This window comes from Herpailurus yagouaroundi, unplaced genomic scaffold, assembly GCF_014898765.1.
Source record: "Herpailurus yagouaroundi ecotype Mexico unplaced genomic scaffold, PumYag 253, whole genome shotgun sequence".
Taxonomy (NCBI): domain Eukaryota; kingdom Metazoa; phylum Chordata; class Mammalia; order Carnivora; family Felidae; genus Herpailurus; species Herpailurus yagouaroundi.
The window spans coordinates 180,272-202,725 of NW_024412470.1; the positions used below are offsets into that span (position 1 = coordinate 180,272).

At 42.7% G+C, this 22,454-nt stretch overlaps 1 protein-coding gene across 5 annotated transcripts in view; it reads right to left on the reverse strand.

The window, feature by feature from the left end:
• The window catches only part of USH2A (usherin), a 751,068-nt gene that overhangs the window by 16,619 nt on the left and 711,995 nt on the right, over positions 1–22,454 (reverse strand). For 4 of the 5 annotated variants that reach the window (XM_040461001.1, XM_040461003.1, XM_040461000.1 and 1 more), the window contains 5 exons: positions 16,874–17,080; positions 13,727–13,965; positions 12,738–12,946; positions 4,919–5,095; positions 3,514–3,597 (listed from right to left, as the gene is read on the reverse strand). In XM_040461001.1, coding sequence (XP_040316935.1) covers positions 3,514–3,597; positions 4,919–5,095; positions 12,738–12,946; positions 13,727–13,965; positions 16,874–17,080 — 916 coding nt within the window. The remainder of the gene's footprint in view (positions 1–3,513; positions 3,598–4,918; positions 5,096–12,737; positions 12,947–13,726; positions 13,966–16,873; positions 17,081–22,454) is intronic. The other variant, XM_040461002.1, reaches the window with a different exon arrangement.

The window sequence follows — 22,454 nt, forward strand, 5'->3', positions numbered from 1 at the left end:
GCTGACAGCCCTTGACGTGAGCAGCTTTGAGCAGGACTGGATGAGGACCTAGGCCAGAAGCCCCCGGAGTCTTCTCGAAGTTATCTTTAGCTCATTATAATACCAAGAGCTCCTCCTGTGGGTGGAGTTTTCTGCCATTTTTTGAACGCGCCGTATTTGCCCTGGCATGTTGACCTGGTAGGCACGTACAATTGAACCAAAAATGCCTCTGTAAGCTCCCTGTCCCCACCCCTTAATATACTCAGTAAACGCTTCCTGCACTAACCCCCTGGGGAGACAGAGAGATCTCCCTGTCTCCTTTCTTGTAACAACAACAGCACAATTCTTTGTTTCCAACACGTCCTCTGGTTGTGTTCAATTTGATGTAGCCCAAGCAGCGAACCCTGGAGCTGGGCTCCGGGGCCGGGCTGCGGACGTGCAGGCTGGTGTGCAGCTGCGAGCCAGGGAGCTGCTCTTCCAAAGCAAAGGCCTGCAGCCAGGAGGAAGGCATGCCAACAGACACAGTCACGAGTGCCTCTTTACTCCTTGGACAAACTCCCCCTTTCCACAACCCCAAGGACTGGGTGGGCCTGTGGGACACTTAAAACCCACACTTTCAGTGGAAGGGAGTGGAGAGGGGGCTTCAGAATTGGAGTAGGAGGGCTCAAGAGAGGGCGAGAAGGTGACTAAAGACTACATTTCAAGCTCCATAAGAGGAGCAACCCTACTTTGCTAACCCTGACTCGACTTCTCATAGCTCTGAGGTTAAAAACCTCGCTCTGCCTCTCTGCGCCTCAGCTTCCCCATCTCTAAAGTGAAGGGTTGGGGTCAAAGCTCTGCCAAGTTCCAGCAGGCAGGAATACCTCTAATTAGGAATCCAGGTGTGTTATTTGAACGAAGAAAACAAGCCCAGCCGCTCCCCCCCGCCAAACAACCTTGGTTATTCACTGGAAGGGTTGAATTTCCTCTGGGTGGCACAGGGTTGTAACTCCAGAAACCGATCTGATGGGCCCGGTGGACCCCTTGCTTGGGAGGACACCAGGGAAGGTAGGGCAGCCTGCCTGAGGGAAGTCTCAAAAAGAAAACAGCTCTCAGATCAGGAGGAGGGAAATGAGGATTGGGAGACTTTCATGCTTCAAGGCTGCCTCAGGCAAGGGAAGAGGAACATTTTAAAAGTTACATCATAAAATTAAAACTGACTATGGAAATTAGGTGGACAATACATCTTGGAATTTTCCATATCGTCTCAGGTCCTCAGTGTTCCTCCTCTCATCAGTGGAAACCTCACTTTGTATTCAGGAACCAAATACAGGTTTCCCCTGTTTTATGGAGAGCTTACAATCAGGTAAAATCAGGCCAATGTATCTTTATCCCTTCTCTTTTTTTCTTTTCAAAGTCCCTTTAATTTTAAGGGACTCCACCCATCAAGTGCGAGCTTCAAGGTTGGGTTAGGAGACTCCAGAGGCTGAGCCTGGACTTCAAAGAAAATCCCAAACCAGAGCTAGTGTCAGAGGTCATTCCTCCCGTGGAAGGATACTTCCCACCGACGTAGGAGACCAGACTGGCTGGATTTAGAGGTGGGTCAATCTAGGTTATGTGGTTTTTATTCAACTTGTGATCCTAATGCCTTACATCAGAGTCATTGGGTGGGGCTTGTTTATATCTATTAAAATTTTTTTTTTAGTGTTTATTTTTCAGAGGGGGAGAGACAGAGTGCAAGCAGGGGAGGGGCAGAGAGAGGGACACACAGAATTTGAAGCAAGCTCCTGGCTGCCAGCTGTCAGCACAGAGCCCGACGCGGGGCTCGAACTCACGAGCTGTGAGATCATGAACTGAGCCGAAGTTGGACGCTCAACCGACTGAGCCACGCAGGCGCCCCTATTTTTATTTAGTTTTTAATTTTTCAAATCTGATGGCAGTTGACACACAATGTTATGGGCAGGGCTTGTTGAAAGAGCAGATTCCTGGGCCCTACTGACTCTGAATCTCTGCTGGGGGCCTGGGAAACTATATAATAAGCAAGCACACTGAGATGATCTGAGCGCACACTTACATTTGAGAACCACCGCTAAAGAGAAAGGATGGGGCCAGGAGTCAACAGAAAAACCACGTTCAGATTCTCATCTTAGCCGGGAGCTTGCGGGGTGTTCTTGGGTGAGTTCTGGTGTTCCTTAGGACTCCAGTGGTGCACTTCACTTGTGGACACATTGGAGTTGCTAAAAGAATACCAAATGAGGTCTATCCCACGGCTCCTATGGCATGAAATGAGATGAACTTTGTGGAAGGGACCGTTAGGTCTTGCAAAAAATTTCACATGGCATCCAGACACAGAAGTCTGGAAATAGAGAATCCTATTTTTTTTTTTTTTTTTTTTTAGCAGTTGAAATTATTCTTGATAACAATATATATATTTACCTGTGTTTCAGAATTTTTGGACCTTTGTATCTTAAAAAAACATACACATGCATACCAATTTGATATAACATTAGTTACTGGAATTTAAAATAGGGTATCAGTCCCAATTCTGTCCAAATGGAAAAAAATCTGGCATTTCTCTAACTCGCCCTTTGAAATTATAAAGTATTGCATGTGTTAGATTCAAAGATTGTGGGTAGAAGTCAATTTAAAAGATGCTCCATAAAAATTACAATTTCATCTCTTCAGCTAAATTACTTGGTAATGGCAATCAATCATCATCTTTTACAGAGAATGCAAGAGAAAAATCTCTCAAATTCACCATTTTAGGCTCTGAATCTGCAATATTATCACTATGATCAACACAAATTGGCATCAGAGTATTTTCTCTTCCTCTGATCTCTTTTTTCTGACTTCCTCTATAAATCACTTTTTTTTTTTTTTTAACAAAGTCATATAGCTCTTTATTGAGAGAGCATTTGTGACTAGGAGAGAATTTAGTCATATCTCTGTGTCTACAATTCAATGACTTGGTATATTTTTTAAATTTTTTAATGTTTATTTTTAAGAGAGAGAGAGACAGAACATGAGCTGGGGAGGGGCAGAGAGAGAGGGAGACACAGAATCCGAAGCAGACTCCAGGCTCTGAGCTGTCAGCACAGAGCCCGATGCGGGGCTCGAACTCAGGAACCATGAGATCATGACCTGAGCCGAAGTTGGACGCTTAACCACCTGAGACACCCAGGCACCCCTGACTTGGTATTTTAAGATGACTGTATACCTGGGGCACCTGGGTGGCTCAGTCTGTTGGGTGTCTTTCATGCAGGTCATGATTTCATGGTTTGTGAGTTCAAGCCCCATGTCAGGCTCTCCTTCTCTCTTTTCTCTCTCTCTCTCTCTCTCTCTCAAAAATAAACATTAAAATTTTTTTTAAAAAGAGTACTATATACCCTAACTCTTTGCCAAAATAATTTACATGAGAACTTAAATTGTCGTGGAACAGTTCCTTCCATGCAGTTTATGAACATATTAGTACAAGGATACAAGAAACAAGCATATGATTGTTTCTTTCCCAAAATGAATAGGTTCTATACTAAGTATAACAAGTTCAACGTTTACCAAATCCGGTGGAGGTATCATATTGGACCAAGGGTGACTTAACACTTCCTTCATCTGTCGTGCAGATGACCTGGAGAAAGAAGGCTAGAAAAAAGATACAAGACTCGGTCATTCAACACCTCCAAATAGTGGGCAGACTTTTAGAAGAGCAATATATCATAGTATGGGAAATCTGAAAACAGGTTTCCAGCGCAAGTTGTGAGGTTTTATCTTATATACACACTTATTTCTAATTTTCAAATTACCAAGAAAATAGCTATAAGTAGCGTAATAATAGTATACATTTATAAGTAACAGAACTGAAGAAGATGCTTAGAGGTTATATAGCAAAGAAAAAGAATGATCGGAAGAGTAAAGGAGACTACAGCGTATCTTATACTTCATATTGGTCTAAACCTGTTCTGGTAAAACTTACAGGTGCACTTTGCACTATGTGATCCAAAGTTTCTTTCTAAACAGGAGAGTTCAGGAAATTGAATGGTCTAAATACTTCTCTCAGTTGCCAGGGACCTGAGAGAAGCAACTCTTACAGGGCCACACAGGTGGTTCGGTAGAGGCCTGCCCAGGAGTAGAACCCAGATCTCCCGACTATGGGTCATCTCATCTGCTTATCACAACGGCTGCCTAGGTAACCAAGAACTGTGACCAGGAGAATGTATAGCTGGATTGTAAAAATGCTTTGGATAAGTTTCAGATGCTCTAAATGCAATCCTGGATCTCATTGTGTATCTGCACCTTTTCACCAACGTAAGTAGCATTTTCAAGGAAATTTAAACAACCAAAAAGGCCACTAATGAATTCATTGCAGAAATCCAGAGTGCTTAAAATGGCTTTACATCTATTGGTCCTGTGGTCATATTGATCATTAGAAAATAGTACCCTGTAAAGCTTTTTTCTCATTTCAGTTTAAAAATCAAGCAGGAGAAGAACATGTAATTAAACAGGGAGAAACAGTTCAGTTTTCGAAGGAAAAGTGTTGTAGTTTGAGCAATGGATACCAAGGTTGGTTGAGGAAAGCCCTCAATCACGGACTAAGAGTTGGAGATGGTCGTTGCCTGGTCTGTCTCTATTTGGATGTATCAAGAAAAATCTCCGAAGTCCCTGCAAGTGTATTATTTCAGGAAACCCAGACTACCCGTGGGTGCCATTTGTCTTGTGGACACAGCCTGTCCTGCAGTCTTGTCCCTTTGTGGGGCCATCACACAAAGGCACATAATGGCACACGTGCAGAAAACGGGAAGGGGAATCTTATTTACTGGGAGCTGCAACATTTCCTCAAGAAGTGGCCACTTCCACCAGGACATTTTAATGAGTAGCATCTGCTGGTCACATTTCAGACCGAGTATCTCATAGAGCCGGGAAGTGGAGTTCCGGACACCCTACGAAATGGGAGTCAGAAACTAACTTTTGTCTGCCGTCCTTGGTATGTAGAGGGTGGTGTCAAAGCCACTGTATACACGCTGGCCTCCATCGGTCACCACGAACTCCTTCAGCGGGCCATTCAGAAGGAAGGAGCCACTCCAGTCTACACGCACCATAGACAAATTGCTGTCCACCAAAAACGGCACTCGGTACTGGGGCACTGTTGGGAGAAAGTTGTATATTCTAAAAATGGTAACCTTAGGGCTCGGCCCCTAGGTGGCTCAGTTGGTTAAGCAGCTGACTTTTGGCTGCGGCTCAGGCCATGATCTCATGGTTCATGAGTTCCACTCCTGCATTGGGCTCTGTGCTGACAGTGCAGACCTGCTTGGGATTCTCTCTCTCTCCTTTTCTCTCTGCCCCTTCTGAGCTCCTTCTCTCTTTCTCTTTCTGAAATAAACAAACTTAAAAAAAATTAAAAATGGTTATCTCAGAGTGTGTGTGTATCTTTTTTTTTTTAATTTTATTTTTTCAAGTAATCTCTATACCCGATGTGGGGCTCAAACTTACAACCCCAAGATCAAGAGTCACACACTCTACTGACTGAGCTGGCCTGTATATATACACATATATATATTTAAGTATAACACCTCGCCCCAAAATTGGCATTGCTGAAACCCTTCATATTTTCCTCTGTGTTTAAAAAAAAACCTGGCATTGGGGGTGAAAAGAAAACCGATGGGAACATGTATGAGATGCTTTCTCAGCAATGTTGCACCTGCTTTCCCCCTCCCCCCCAAAAATCAATGAAAAGCAGTGTTTTATGAAATAAAACTATTAACATACAATAGTTGTGCTTACCAACATAAGCCTGGAGCTCATATTTTGTTGCATTTTCCTTCTTTTAACGGGTGAAGTATCCTTAACACTATTAACTACAGTAGATTGCTATTTTTCATATCAAATCAATATTTATTGCTACAAAGCCCCAAGGACTAGATGAAGTTAATATATTTTTTTTTCTCCAAACTAAACTGCTTAGATGGTGAATTATGTCCTTTTGCACCCATTTATTTTTAAAGCTTTTTCTTGACCCGTTAGTTTGTTTTCTAAGATAGTTAAAAAGCCTTGCAAATAGCAATTCGAGTATAATAATTCATTGCCCTGACTAATCAATCAATAGCATAGTACATTAGTATCTAATCAAGTTCAGGTCTCCTAAGTATTATATCAGATATAGAAGCAACTTGGTGTGCATTTTACAGGCATGTTCTTTTTTCATTTTTCAGCTCCTTACTAAAACGAAGGAAAACAATCCTTAACTGAGGCTCATCTTTTAAATGAATAATTTTTGCAGAAACAAATGAAGGGTTACCATATCATCTTGTCAAGTCAGAAGAGATTTATTTCATGAGATCTCGTTTTCTCCAAAATAATCAATACATTTGTAACAGCATTAAGATCCATCCATATACTAAATTGGCTTTTAAGAAAAGAAAAAAGCGAGTGGTGGAAATAAATTGGATATCCTTTTTTTCTTTAGAAATTAAACCCATCTGTTGCTGATGTCAGGAAATATAACAAAATAAGGAATAATTATACTTTTGTGATCATAAGATTTAACCACAAAGACAACTTTGATTCTTATCTTTCAAAGCAAGACCTTTTCATAAAGCCATAAGAAGTATTTCTGCAAATACCAAAACCATAGCTATCAAAACCTCTTTTATTTATTTTATTTATTTTTTTAAGTTTATCTGTTTTTGAAGCTGCATGCACACACGCACACAAACACACACAGGATAGACAGAGGGGCAGAGAGTCAGGGAAAAAGAAAATCCTGAGCAGGCTCCACGCTGTTAGTGCAGGGCCCGCTGCAGAGCTCGATCCCATGGACCTTGAGATCCAGACCTAAGCAGAAATCAAGAGTTGGATGCTCAACCAACTGAGCCATCCAGGTGCCCCTCAAAACCTCTTTTAATATGTTTTTCCAATACAAACTTCACAATGGAATATACTGTTGTATCTGTCTGTGGGTTCCCTCTGCCACTTAATTCAAAAGATTCCCACATCTCCCCTCCATCATAACAGCACAGATAAAGACAAGGTTTGTAAATAGTATAAAAATAGAAAGATAGGAGCTCTGAGGAAAGAGTGATTGAACAATCAAAATAACCAAGACTAATGAATTTGGAGACAGGAAATGAGAACAGTTACTATGCCCCCTGCACTTGATATGTTTTATCTTATTTAGTCTTCAAAACAATCTTGTAAGAGTTCCTAATTTTTCAGGTCAGGAAACTCAGGTTCAGAGAAGCCAAATTACTTGCTTAACCTCAGTGGCTTGTAAGAGGCCGAGGGTCTGAACCCAGACCTGCTAACCATAAAGCCCGTGTTGTTTTGTTACAATCAATACACATCTATTCAAAGGAGCACAGTTTACTAATTCAGTTTATGGGTGCACTGAATCATCCTGGCTCATCCTGACTGATACATATTTAGGAATTTTGTGAGCTGATTATTAAACCCAACCATTATTAAAATATATTATGTAAACTAAAATAAATGATACTAAAACTTAGGTAATAAACACTCAACGTTCATAAATCCTTCGTGATTTTGCTACATTGTATTATCTATGCTCTTGAGGTGGTTTATGTCTATTATGTCTGGATGGTGGAAATATTGCAGAGGAGGGCACCACTAGTCACCTCTTGCCAGCTCTGTGTTCCTTGGAAAATCGAAATTAGCCACGGTGGGAGTATTTACACCACGGAAGTTGGCAAGCACTTCCAATCAGACATTTTCTCTCAAGAAGCCCAGCAGTTAAACTATGCCTCACTTTGTTCTTGCACTGAAGGTGTAGTTAAGGCAGAGGGGGCTGAATGCATTGCTAACACCTCTCCATACCCATGTTACTATAAAATTACAAACACTACTTTCAAAGGACTTTATGATTTGTATTTCTGATCCATATTTTTTCTCTTCTGGTACATAATGAGTTAAAAGTAGCGTGAAAGGTATTTGAAAACCCATATGATAGAGGCGCCTGGCTGGCTCAGCCTGTTGAGCACCTGACTCTTGGTTTCAGCTCAGGTCATGATCTCATGGTTCGTGAGTTCGAGCCCCACATTAGGCTCAATGCTGCTGGTGCGGAGTTTGTTTGGTATTCTCTCTCTCTCCCTCTCACTCTGCCCCTCCCCTGCTCTCTGTCTCTCTCTCAAAATAAATAAATAAACTTAAAAAAAAAACTTATATGATAGCCATTTATTGTATTTTTCCATGTCTGTGGATCCAGTAAAGTGGATTGAGTGAGCCCTTTCTTCCCTTGGTGCTACTCCAATTTGGAGTCACTTCTTCTATGTAAAGGAAGAACAGAAAACAAGGAAACTTTTTTTTTTTTTTTTTAATGTTTATTTATTGTGTGTGTGAGAGAGAGAGCAAGCAGGGGAGGGGCAGAGAGAGACAGAGAATCTCAAGCAGGCTGCTGTGGGCTATCAGCACAGAGTCTGATGTGGGGCGCAAACTCAAAGAAAACAATCATGACCTGACCCGAAATCAAGAATCATGACCTTAACCAACTGAGCGCCCCAGGCGCCCCAAGACAGCTAGGAAATCTTATATCTCTTCACTGTGGGGTTTTGTTTTTTTTTTTTTTGAGCCTAAGGAAAAAAAATCTGGCAAAACTAAGCTCAATGACTAAAAAGAGAATTGGTTAACAAAACCGCAAACCTCACAGAGCTGTTTTGGCCAGGCCTTCTGGCCAGTAAACACACACACACACACACACACACACACACACACACAAAACGGGCTTATGGATATATTATGAAGGGGAACCGCTTCTGAAGGGTGGTGACTATGTTTCGTCTCTCTCCTTGTACAGAGTAGCGTTTTGTTTTAATTTTTTTTTAATGTTTATTTATTTTTGAGACAGAGAGAGACAGAGCATGAACGGGGGAGGGTCAGAGAGAGAAGGAGACACAGAATCCAAAGCAGGCTCCAGGCTCTGAGCTGTCAGCCCAGAGCCCGACGCGGGGCTTGAACTCCCGGACCACGAGATCATGACCTGAGCCGAAGTCGGATGCTCAACTGACTGAGCCACCAGATGCCCCCAGAGTAGCATTTTTTATTAGTAGACCAGAATTCCTTTTACTGTGCCTTCACGTCGGGCATAAGTATTTCTCACGGTTCCTTTTGGGTTTGAGAAGGGCAGATAGTGAGAGGAACAGGCAGAAAGATGAAGGAGGGTGCACATTAGGAAAGAGGACTTCAACTACCTCCATTTTGACTTCAGTCTGTACTTTCTAATTGATTAAATTCTTCCCAGCTTATCTCTCAACTCAGGCAAAAGGCGAGGCAAAGCACCCTGTGGTAAGAACCAAACCATCCCCTCCAGCAATAAGGACCCCCCGGAGCCGGCAAGACCTCACTTGACTGACCCCAAGACAATGGTCGACCTGACCTGTACTGCCACCTGCATGTCCCCACCAACCTTTGTCCCACATTTTCCTTACATGAGCCTGGAAGTGTTTTCAGCACTTTGGAGACAGGCTTCCAATGCGTGGTGGCCTCACTGAAATAAATCCCTTTCCTGTTTCACCCCCTCCCTCGACTCTGCTTCCGGACTGTGTCAGTGGCTGGTGGCCTGATGTGATCTGTTTGGGACCCCTGGAGCCAGATGTTCTTGTACCCCCGTGCTACGGTTACGGTTACACAGTAGACATTACTGAGAATCATTGCACTTTGGATTATGGTGCAAGTGACAAAGAATGCAGATTGTGTGGCAGCAACAATAAACGCGAGAAGTTTGGGTGCGTTCACTCACTCATAGAGCAACACACGTTGGGTGCTCAGACCTGCGGCCCAGGGCTGGAGTAACATAGAGAAAGTGAGGCCTGAATGGGAAGCAGATTACAGGAAAGATGCCAGCTGTGTCTGGGGCTGTCGCATTTGGGCGGAGGTGAGGAAGTGGGGTGTGGGTGTGTGGGGAGGGCTGGGTTTCACAGCAAAGGACTCGGGGAGCAGGTGGCCTTCTGGGAGTTGGCCTTCGGAGCTGAAGCCTGGGAGAAGATGAACTCACTTCCTGAGGAGGGAAGACAAGAGGAGGGAAAGGGTAGAGAGTAAAGTTTAGGACTGAGATTGGAAGGGACCTGGTTGGTGTAAGATCAACCAACAGACTGACACTGAACAGCCACAGAGGCAGGAAGGAGGACAGGAGACACTCATGGAAACTAGGGGGGACTGCTTTTTTTTTTATGTTTATTTATTTTTTGGGGGAGAGAGAGAGAGTAGTGGAGGGGCAGAGAGAGAGGGAGACAGAGAATCCAAAGCAGGCTCCACATTGTCATCACAGAGCCTGACATGGGGCTCACCCATGAACTCCTAGATCATGACCTGAGCAGAAACCGAGTCAGAGGCTTAACTGACTGAGCCACTCAGGCGCCCCAGGGGGACTGCGTTTTAAAAAAGGACTGAGGGTCCCACTGCCTTGAATGTTCCCTGGAAGTCAGTAAGAGTGACTGCTGCTAAAAAATATCCCCTAGATGATCACTGTGGAGGTCAAGGGCAAACCTAGGAAGAGATTTTCACGAAGTGACGAGGTGAAAATCACTCTGGAGAACTTTAAAGGGTAAGTGGGAAGAAGGAAAATGGGCAAAGCCCTCGGAGAGCATCCTTCAGACAAGTTTTGCTATGAAGGGAGGAGTGTGGGAGGGGAAATGAGGGAGAGAATCAACTGTGACTCTAATGTTTATTTTTTTTATTATTTTGAGGGAGAGTGAGCATGTGCGGGATAGGGGCAGAAAGATAGGGAAAGAGACTCCCAAGCAGGCTCAGCTTGGAGCCCAACGCGGGGCTCAAACTCATGACCATGAGATCATAACCTGGGCCGAAATGAAGGGTCGGATATTCAACCGACTGAACCACTCAGGCACTGGAAAAAAGTGTGACTCTATCCAGGGTACACTGAAGATTGCAGAGAGGAGGCCGGTGGTCAGCAGGGAAGGGGGTGGGATTCAAAGCACAGGAGGTGGGATTATTTCGGGGAGAAGGACCACCCTTCCTTGTTGCAGACAGAAATGAAGCCGATTGCAGGTGGGTGGGAAGGGAGCAAATTACTGACCGGTGACCTCTCTTTTCCTGGTGAGTGTGGAAGCAGGGAGTTCTGTAGAGCATACAGGGAGAGGTGGGTGAGGACAGGAGGGGTGTGCAGTGGGGGAGGGTGGGAGGAAGTGGGAGGTTTGGGGAGGGAGGAGAAGGTCTGAAATCTTCATGACAGACCAGGGTAACATAGTGGTACTTCGCTGAGCGGGGTGATGATGAATTCAGAGGAATACCTCCACTTTCTGCATATGGAAACTGGCAGGTAACTTCAGCTCTGGCCTTACTTTGGGGCCACCTCATTGTACAGCTCCCAGAGCCTCAGTTCAGATTCTGGTCTATGTGAACGGCATCTTGGAATTGTAATGCACGGTCCACAGTCCTGCTCCAGTTCTGTCTTCCGTAAATTAGTTTTTTTTTTTTTTTTAATTTTTGTTTCAACGTTTTTTATTTATTTTTGGGACAGAGAGAGACAGAGCATGAACGGGGGAGGGGCAGAGAGAGAGGGAGACACAGAATCGGAAACAGGCTCCAGGCTCCGAGCCATCAGCCCAGGGCCTGACGCAGGGCTCGAACTCATGGACCGCGAGATTGTGACCTGGCTGAAGTCGGACGCTTAACCGACTGCGCCACCCAGGCGCCCCTGTCTTCCGTAAATTTAGATAACAGCACTTCCTTCATCGTCTTGTGCTGAAGACTATTTGTAAAATCCCTCAACAATGCCACAAACAAGCAAGTTCTCTCTAAGAGTGACCTGTTGCTCACATCTGCCATGTTGTTGTTCAGACACATTAAGTTCTTTGTAGGAGGCATTGGCCTTTCATGAATATATAACTCTTACTTTAAAAAATGCCAATGCCATATACTGAAGATGAGATTATAATTTGACACAGTGTGGCTGGAAATCCAACGTGCAGTAAGTATCCAAAGACTTAAAATATTTACATTCTTGTAGTAAATTCCATGTGTCAAAATTTAATTTGAAGAAAACCAGACATTCCTAAGATTGGTACTTTTTACCGACTTTTGAACAAGGGGCACCATACCTTTTCTTTCCACTGAGCCCTGCAAACGATGCAGCAGGCTCTAACTATAAGTGCTTATTTTATTCTCAATACTTTTGGTGTTTTTTCATTTTTTAAATGTTTATTTATTTAAGGAATCTCTACACCTAACATGGGGCTCAAACTCATGACCCCTGAGATCAGAAGTCGCCTGCTCTTCCGACTGAGCCAGCCGGGCACCTTGTTTTCATTTTTGTCATTTTTAAACAGTAGACATATATGCCTTATAAATTCCGAAAAGGAACTATTTTACAGAAATGTAAGGAGGCCCCAATTAACTAGTGAATTGCCCTTCTGCTTTTCTTGATGGTGCCCTCCGTATTTCAATGCTTTCCAGAAATGCCTTCTGGATTATGCCACGTAACTTGAAAAGAAAAGGAGTGGCAAACTAAAAAACAGACAAACAAATATCATCCCAAATTTCCAGAGTTTGTATGTTCATCCTTGTTTGATTTCCTTTAAATTGGTTTTCACCCCACCACTGCATGAAAACTCTTCCTAAATTTGTACTTAATCTTTATGCTATTAAACCCAAAGGGCATTTGTTTCCCCCCAATAGTCATCTTCATCGACGTCTCAGCGGTATTCGGGGCACTTGAACACTCACCCAACCCTTCCCAAAGGCCAGCTGGCCTACTTTTCGTGGCAGGGTTCCTACCTCCCTCTCTGGCTGATGGGGGCACAGCCACTTCTACTCACATTCTCTTTGGGTGACAAAGCTGATCCATTCGGAAGCCGTGCTGCCCACCTCATTGTGGGCCGCCACCCTCACCTTGTAGGTGGTGTAAGGCTGGAGGCCCTCAAGGCTGGCTGTCTGCCCTGGCCCCACGAACTTCGTCTCTGTTTGGCTGGGAGTGCACGCAGTGGCTGAATCCGGGGGACAAGCCACGTAGAGCTGAAGCTCATAGCTAGAACGAGAGAGCAGGCAATCAGGTTAGTTTAACTTTCGTCTCAAACGGGGTATATCTTGTGAGGAGACGTTTGGTTTTCGCGGAACTACAAGCTCTTTCCGATTTCCGTTTGTGGGAAACTGCGCTCAGAAACACTTTATTTAATGCCGTTGGAAATGAGCGGCGGATGTCCGGAGAAGTGATAAGAAAAGTCACATGTGTACACGTGTTGCTGTCCAGCCAGCAGCTAGCAATCCTTGTTGGTAGAGATAAGAGATTTGTCTCTTTTCAGGGAAGAGCGATAAAAGCGTTCTCCTCTGCTGAAAATAAGGAATATCTTTTTTTCAAACAAACAAACAAGCAAATAAATACTGAACAAACAGTATCTTTTGTTCCAGATTATTTTGAGTAAAATCCCTCCTTTGTTTTTTCAAGCAGTGGTTCCTTACGGCATTTTAAATTAGATCAGGCAAATTCTGATTTACCACGAAGTTTCTTATGTTCCAGCCGAGGCCCATAGAATGAATAATTCCAGGGAACCCTGAAGAGCGAACTCTTTCAATGAATGCAAACACATTGCCTAGTCTTTCTTATTTAAAGACAATGTGGTTGTTCACCTTTCTGTCGTTAGCTGATTTTATGATTTAAACACTTTCAGGGAACGTAAGTCAATTTGTCTACTTTGCTATAGGTATTTGTTCAATAAGCACGCCTTCCTTGGGCAGGGCTGGGTAGCTAGCTGTACGTCTGTATGCGTGTCTTATGTTGGCTTATTCATCCTTCTGCCTGGCCCACTACCTTTGAATGACACCATTGGGGAACAGAGGAGGGCTCCACTGGAAGGCAGCTGTCCGTGAGGACAGTGTCTGGATTTGGGGAGAGGACAGTCCTGAGGGTGGAGCAGGATGAGTTCTCAGCTCTGCCGTTGGCCCTTTGCTGCAACAATTGAAGCAAGTGCAGGCCTCCACCCCGATGGAGTACGTAGTGAAGGGCTGCAGGCCGCGAAGAGTCTGCTGGGTGGCCATGCCTTCAGACAGCTGTAGGAAGAAAGGATACGAGGTGAGGCAGCGTCGCAGAGCACAGACAATGGACAAATGTTTATCATGTATCCCACCTCCTATGAAGGGAGTGCCACGCCAGGTCACCTGGGAGGCACGCTATGGCATCTCGCGTAGTATTTACCCTCAAGGATTGCCAATCCAGTTGGAGAGGCATATCTTAAACATGCGAAAAATGTAATGGTGTAATAGTTAGAAGTTTGAGGTAACAGGATAGAGATCACGAGGCACAATATTATTTAGCACCATAGAAAGATGTTAGAATATGGCACAGAACACACAAAATGTATTTTCTTAAGTTTTTATGTAAATTCCAGTAAGTTCACATATAGTGTAATATTAGTTTCAGGTGTACAATTTAGTGATTCAACACTTCCATATATTACCTGGTGCTCACCACAAGCACCCTCCTTAATCCCCATCACCTATTTAACCCATCCCCCCACCCACCTCCTCTCTGGTAACCATCAGTTTGTTTTCTATTGTTAAGAGTCTGTTTCGGGGCGCCTGGGTGGCTCAGTCGGTTGGGCGTCCGACTTCGGCTCAGGTCATGATCTCGTGGTCCGTGAGTTCAAGCCCCGCGTCGGGCTCTGTGCTGACAGCTCAGAGCCTGGAGCCTCTTTCAGATTCTGTGTCTCCCTCTCTCTCTGACCTTCCCCCATTCATGCTCTGTCTCTCTGTGTCTCAAAAATGAATAAACGTTAAAAAAAAAAAAGAGTCTGTTTCTTGGTTTGCCTCTCTCCTTCTTCCCCCCATGATCATTTGCTTTGTTTCTCAAATTCTACATGTAAGTGAAATCATATGGTATTTGTCTTTCTCTAACTGACTTATTTTGCTCAGCATAATACTCTCTGGCTCCATCTACTGCCTATGGCAAAACTTCATTCCTTTTTATGACCAAGTAATATTCCATTGTAAATATAAACCACATCTTTATCCATTCATCAGTTGATGGACATTTGGGCTTTTTCCATAATTTAGCTATTGTTGATAATGCTGCTATAAACATCAGGGTGCGTATATCTCTTTGAATGAGTATTCTTGTATCCTTTGGGTAAATACCTAGTAGTGCAATTGCTGGACCATAGGATAGTTCTATTTTTAACTTTTTGAGGAACTTCCATACTGTTTTCCAGGGTGGCTGCACCACCTCACATTCCCACTAACAGAAAACACACAAAATATTAATCAAATTCTGTGGCCTTCAGAATAATGCCTTTCCAATACCAAAATCTGTATTTGAATTATATTTCTGGGGAGTATTCACTAAGGTCCATATTCTGCCATTGTTCCGTGCATGTAACTGGGGGGCCAAAATTCCCTCAGATCCATGTTCGAGTGGGTGTTTAAGAGCTTGAAAGTCTATCTCTTCCTGGGAGCATGTTGGTTTATATGACATATCAAAGCCTTCCCCTCAACCACCTTTGTTGCATTATGAACTTTTTGGTTTATTTGGAGCACATATTTTACCTCATTGTGGTTTCATTAAGAACTCTGGAACAAAAGAGTTCAGAAACTGGAAAACGAATTTCCAGTGACATAGCAACATATAATTAAGAAGAGTTATCTGCTATTTAAAAAATGCATACAATGCACTCCAAATATAAATTATTTTAGTTTATTAATATTATCATTTTATAACCGTGGATAATCAAGGGTTGATTGTATTTACATCATCTATATTTATTGAATACGAGGCCCTGTAGAAAATATGCTAATACTTCCTTAACATTCAATACGAGACCTCTTTCCTTGCAAGTTATTTTCTGAAATTGTGTTTTAATACCTGGCACTCTGGATTCAGAGGATTTCTCCACACTTACCCAAATTGTTCCCTACATTGGTCTAAATAATTTATAATATCATAGTGGGATCTGCACAACTTGTCCATGAGGGTTTTTTTTTATGAACAGTGTCATAATCTATACTTAATCACGAAAAACGCAAGAGTGGTATGCACTGGGCAGCCGAGAAGGGGCTTCATCTTACTGGCTCTTGGTGTCTTTGTATAAATAATGGAGGAACTGGTCTAATTAGTTATTAGGGTCCCTTCAGCCAGTGGCTTTGCTAAAACACAGTGGGAGAGATGATTTCTCTCCACTGTCCATTGTGTTTCCCTGATGTGCCCCAAACGTGCCAAGAAAAAAACAGCGGAGCAAGAGTTGTGCTGGCCAAGCTGTTCTCTCTCCCAAAGCGCTGGAACTTTCTCGAAGTCACCAAAAGAAAGTCTGAGCTTTCAGTGTGTTATCAGACATTTGCTTGTGCCAAAATGGGGATTCCGAGGATAGTCTTTGCTCTACTCTTTCTTTCTCATATGAACATTTCCACTACCAATAATGGCCAATTTTCGACCCATTACCATATGCCACGACTTGATATTATTTTCTGATTAAATTAATTGTTGCTAAAGCCTTGGGCTTCTTTAAAAAATTTTTTTTTTAATGTTTATTTATTTTTTGAGAGAGGGAGAGAGAGCACGAGCGGGGGACGGGCAGAGAGACAGGGAGACACAGAATCCAAGGCAGGCTCCAGGCTCTGAGCTGTCAGCACAGAGCCTGACGTGGGACTCAAACCCACGAAACATGAAATCATGACCTGAGCCGAAGTCAGACGCGTAACTGAGCCACCCAGGTGCCCCTAAAGTCTTGGGCTTCTTATATTTGTGGAGTCTTTAACACTTTTAGCACTTCTCTCCCTGCATATTTACATATTTTCTGTATGTTTCCTAATACTTTTTCTCAGATCTTTGTGCTAAGTTCATCATGGGCAATTGAGAACAGATGGGTAAGAAAGAAGGATCAAGGAGATGAAAAGGCAAGGGCACCATAGTTTATTCGTAAAGAATCAACCAGCCCTGGAATTTTGTTCTAAGTGCTCTGCTACTCACCACGGTCTCTGCCCCACTGGTGTTGGAGAACAATCTGTAGAGACTGACGATTCCGTTGGGCTTCCCAGGGGCACTGATGTTGACCACTGCTTGGGTGGAAGAGATTGTATGGAACCTGGGGGCGCCAAGACCTTCTGGCGGGGCAGGCCCAGTTCTACACCAAGTCCAGCTACTGGGGGCTTTTCCTGCTGAATTCACTGCCCAGACCTCCAAAGAGAAATCAGTAAGATCACGCAAAAGCAAAGTAGCCTCAGGCTGAAACAAAAGTTGGCAACCAAAAGCAACCAAACACGACAGAATGTGATAAACTTTGGTCTTGCACCTTTGTAATCACAGAGGAGATCAGATCCTTCCTCTTTTTTGGCTTTGACCATTTGAACACAAAGGGGGCCGATTAGGAGCCCTCATTTCAGAGTGCAGCAGGCTGGTTTAAGCCTAATGAGAAGCCGCTCATTTCTGCATATGGGGTGTCAGCTCCTGCAACCTGAATGGATCTGCAGACTACGTAAAACTCAGCAATTCTTAAACACCGTCCCCACCAAATCTGCATGAAAATTAAATTTTCCTTTCATCAAGGAGGGAATAAACATATGGAAGGATGTATAATCTTATTTATCAAGAACCATTTGTATAATTAAACACGAATATCCTAAAAGGTTGCCTTAGGTCGTCATTTGCATGAGTAAGTAATTTGTAGAATGTCAGGTACAATAGACAGAGTAGATGGATGTGTGAGTGTATAGGGTTAAATTAGGCCCAATAACAGCCAACTACACAGTGATCAATCAGAATGATAGATCTAAATGGCAATACAAGAAGACTATCTGCGTGTTTAGGAGTAAAAGTATTCCTTAGTAAGCTTTCATGTTGTGCAAATCTAACTTCAGGAAATTTCTTTCTCATTCAGTGTCTCCTACAATAGATAGATTATCTATTATATCTACCATCTATCTATCTGTCTGTCACCTATCTATCATCTATCTATCCATGCATCTATCTAATATATTTGCTCTGAGCTTTTAAAGTCTAAAAAAAAAACTTGTTTGATTCTATAGTAGACACGTTCCAGGTATGCAGTGTTAAAAAAAAGCATGCAGAACATTTGAAATAGGAGATGTTTAGAAACAAACCGTTTTTGTTTCTTTTATTTTTGCATCAAGAGATGCTTCAAGAGAATAAATATGGGAGAGATTTTTAGCAGTGAGGCCAAATCTTGTTGATGTTTCCATACTTTTGTTTTGTTTTGTTTTGGTGGTTTCCTTTGGAAAAGTAAAATTTCTGATGTTGAACTGCTCTCAGATTTGCTGTCAAATGCCAATCTGCAGCCCCTTGCTGAGAGGATTGCCAGAAGCCCATTTGCATTATGTTTTATAATTGTTATTTTGTTATTTCAAATTTTTATTTAAATTGTAGTTAGTTAACATATATGGTAAAACTGGTTTCAGGGGCAGAATGTAGTGGTTCATCACTTACATATAACACCCAGGGTTCATCCCAACAAGTGCCCCATATTTTAAGAGACAACTAACCTCCTTACATAGCAGAACCTGCCCTTGTTAGACACATTCTCTCACTGTTTGTATAATCACTCACATTTGTATAAACCCTACACTTTACAAAGCACTTTAATGTGTGATCTGACTTCGTCCTCATAATGCAACTTTGTAGGGTGGCTGGAGAGTGTGTAATTAGCCCCCTTTACTGGTGAGAAAATTAAGCCTCTGAAAATGTCACTCTCTTACTCTAGGTGAGAGAAGTTACAAGAGCTGAGACAAGAATTCTGCTCTCCAATAAACTTTTTTTTTTTTAATGTTTATGTATTTATTTTGAGAGAGACAGAGACCGTGTGATTGGGGGAGGGGCAGAGAGAGAGGGAAACAGAGTATCCCAAGTGGTCCCTGTGCTGTCAGCACAGAGGCAGATGTGGGCCTCAAACTCACGAAATTGAGATCATGACCTGAGCCGAATCCAAGAGTAGAATGCTTAACCGACCGACTGAGCCACTCAGACGCCTCTCCAATAAACTCTTTTATTACTCTTTCCAATAAACTCTTTTATTACTCTTTCCAATAAACTGTGTTTTGATTCTGCATGTCGTCCATATGCATAAGTACGACACTCAGGGTCATGAAAATCAAATGGCTCGTCCATAGACAAATATGTGCAGTCCTGGGTGAGGTAATGTTAGCTTGTAAGGACGGAGAGACGGGCCCAGATTGTCTCAGGGGATGGAGGTTTGTTTTCACAGGCACAGGGAGGTAGGGAGAAGCACGCTGTGTTAGCAATGGAAGAACCACTTCATGGGAACCAGACTCCAACAGCAGCTGCTCTTGTAGTCCCCTCCGAAGTGGCCCAGGTCAGACTTAGCAGAGGGAGAGTAGGTATAGAGGTTATTGATGAAGAGGTCACATTTCAGAGCTGATGAGAGAGTCCTTGACTCCTCAGTCAGCTCCAGACCAACCTCTTTAATGCAAATGCCTGTCCAGGAGATAGGAGAGAACATTTCTTACTACACAAGGAGTGACAAAGTTTGAAAAGAAAGTATTCTTGGGGAAGGGGTGCAAAACAAGGTGCACATATTGATATCAAGTTCTTTGCCAAGAGTACGGCTCTTGTTGGTGAGTTAAGGTGTTAAGAGATTAAACTGAGGCATGTTAAAAATTTTAAGAGTTTATCTGAGCAAAAAACAATTCTAATGGGGGCACTGCCAAACTGGAAGTGGTTAGCAGCAGTTGACCAACACAGGGAATGTGCAGAAGCAAAGAGAGGAGAGTATTTAATTAGCTATAGCCATTGTTCTCCGTGTTTTGATTTTGTAATCTTGAAGCATTTACCGGCTTAGATTTCAGTTTGTTTACATAGACCTTCAAAGCATTAGAGCCACCATAGACTAATGGTCTCCTTGCTTAATTAAGTAAAGGGCATATAGAATTTTGATACAGGCCACAATGGATGGGAAAGGAAACAAGGAGGAAAATAAAAGTAGTGTAATAAAATAAAAATTCAGCAAGTTGCCAATTAATTACTGAGCACCAATAGGAGACAAGCAACAGGGTAGGTATGAGGATGTTGAAAAAAATGATGTAAGTATCATAAGTGCTCAGCACGGGGTCTGGCCTCGGATTATGAACATTCACTTTGCTTTCATTTTTGATGTAGATACAGCATTATAAATACTATGAAGGCTTTTTAATGCTAGTGTCGTCAGATAAAAACTAAACCTCATACCTTCCTGTGTTAGGTGAGTTTTTGTTGGATAGAGTCCTATTTCCAAAATGTGATTTAATCTATGGCATTTTTAAAACACTTGAGCCTCAGTATTATGGTGTTTCTGTGTATTTCTATGGAAATATTCTGGTCTGAAAAGTAGGCAATTCAAAATTCTCCATCACTAACTGGGAATGTGTGTAGGACTTAGTGTCTTTTGTCTTTGACAGGAGACCTTCATAATATAGTGCTCTTTTTCTTAGTCTTTCTTTTTAGTATTCAATCAATTTGAGATCAAAATAGCATTCATATAAATCAACGTGTTTATGCAAAGCAGGATCAGCCTATTTACATGAGCTACTCTGAAAATGAAAGCAGTTACGACGAAGAGAAAACTGACTGAAATAATGAAGATTTATGGATTTCACAAAATTTGTACCACAAGGCAGTGTTTCTGTGATACAAAACCACCAGAAGAAGAGTAAAGAAGAAACTGTCCGTGGTATCCTCTCTGTCTGTTGAAGTAAAAAGTTTTTTAGCCAAAAATTGCTGTGGCTTTCTGCCAATGCCCAGTGAAGCAGAAAACAAAGGAACTGAAGTGTAATAGTTCAGGGTTCAGAATAAAAATACTAAAAGATATGCTTCTGATTTCTACTGACAAAACAGGACCCCAGGATTTGGGTTCATCTTTATATGGTGTGAAAAAAGAAGCAGAGATCTTGCATGGGAAATTTTGAGCAATATGCTCTGATCTTTTGATTTTAATGAACCGATATAGAAATCAACAAATAAAATATCTTGTGAACATGGAATTGCCTGCCATATCTATCTCTGTCTATCATATCTACCTATCGTTTACCGAATCCATCCATCCATCCATTCACCCATTACCACCTAGTCACCTACTTTTTACCTAACTGACAAGCCAATCCATCTGGTTTGTGTCCCAAGACTTCCTGACACGATCATAGGGTACAGAAACATGGGCTTTTATTGTGTGGGCTGCTCATAGAAAAGAAGGGACATACTTATGGGATGAGAGCAAGTTAGGCTTTTGAATTACAAGGCCAAGTGATAAAAAGTAAGGATAGTCTTGGGGCGCCTGAGTGGCTCAGTTGGTTAAGCAGCTGACCCTTGGTTTGGGCTCAGGTCACGATCTCACAGTTCATGAGTTCGAGCCCCACAACGTGCTCCGCACTGACAACATGGAGCCCGCTTGGGATTCTCTCTCTCCCTCTCTCTCTGCCCCTCCCCGCTCATGCTCTCTGTCTCTCTCAAAAGAAATAAATAAACTTGGGGCGCCTGGGTGGCGCAGTCGGTTAAGCGTCCGACTTCAGCCAGGTCGCGATCTCACGGTCCGTGAGTTCGAGCCCCGCGTCGGGCTCTGGGCTGATGGCTCAGAGCCTGGAGCCTGTTTCCGATTCTGTGTCTCCCTCTCTCTCTGCCCCTTCCCTATTCATGCTCTGTCTCTCTCTGTCCCAAAAATAAACAAACGTTGAAAAAAAAATTAAAAAAAAAAAAAAGAAAGAAAGAAACTTAAAAAAAAAAAAGTAAGGATACTCTTCATTTTTTATTTATTCAGAATATCTTTATCCCTACAGTATCCAGCTGAACATATTTATTATTTTATAATTAAAAAAAGATGAGGGGCGCCTAGGTGGTTCAGTCGGTTAAAGTTCTGACTTGATTTCGGCTCAGGTCATGATCTCATGGTTCCTGAGTTCGAGCCCCCCAACGGGCTCTGTACTGACAGCATGGAGCCTACTTAGTATTCCGTCTCCCTCCGCCTCTGCCCCGTCTCCACTTGTTCTATCTCTCTCAATATCAATAAAAAATAAGCTAAAAAGGGGCACCTGGGTGGCGCAGTCGGTTAAGCATCCGGCTTCAGCCAGGTTACAATCTCGCGGTCAGTGAGTTCGAGCCCCGCGTCAGGCTCTGGGCTGATGGCTCAGAGCCTGGAGCCTGTTTCCGATTCTATGTCTCCCTCTCTCTGCCCCTCCCCTGTTCATGCTCTGTCTCTCTCTGTCCCAAAAATAAATAAACGTTGAAAAAAAAAATTGAAAAAAAAAATTAAAAAAAAAAAAGCTAAAAAAAGATTACTAAAGTTTTCACTAAAACAATTGGTTATTTGTGTTTAGTGAGCACTTGCACGCACACGCACATGCACACACACACACTCAACTGTAAGAGTTAGGAACCTCCCAACGAATAGCTGCGAAAAATGAGAGCAAGTTTGGACTGGCTAAATTAGGGTGTTCTCTTCTCTAAGGTTTTGGTTGTGACCATGACAAGAGTTATAATGTAAATTAACTATTTGAATAAAAACAAAATAAAACCATTTAACCACAAATTCTATCATTGACTGCAAAAATAG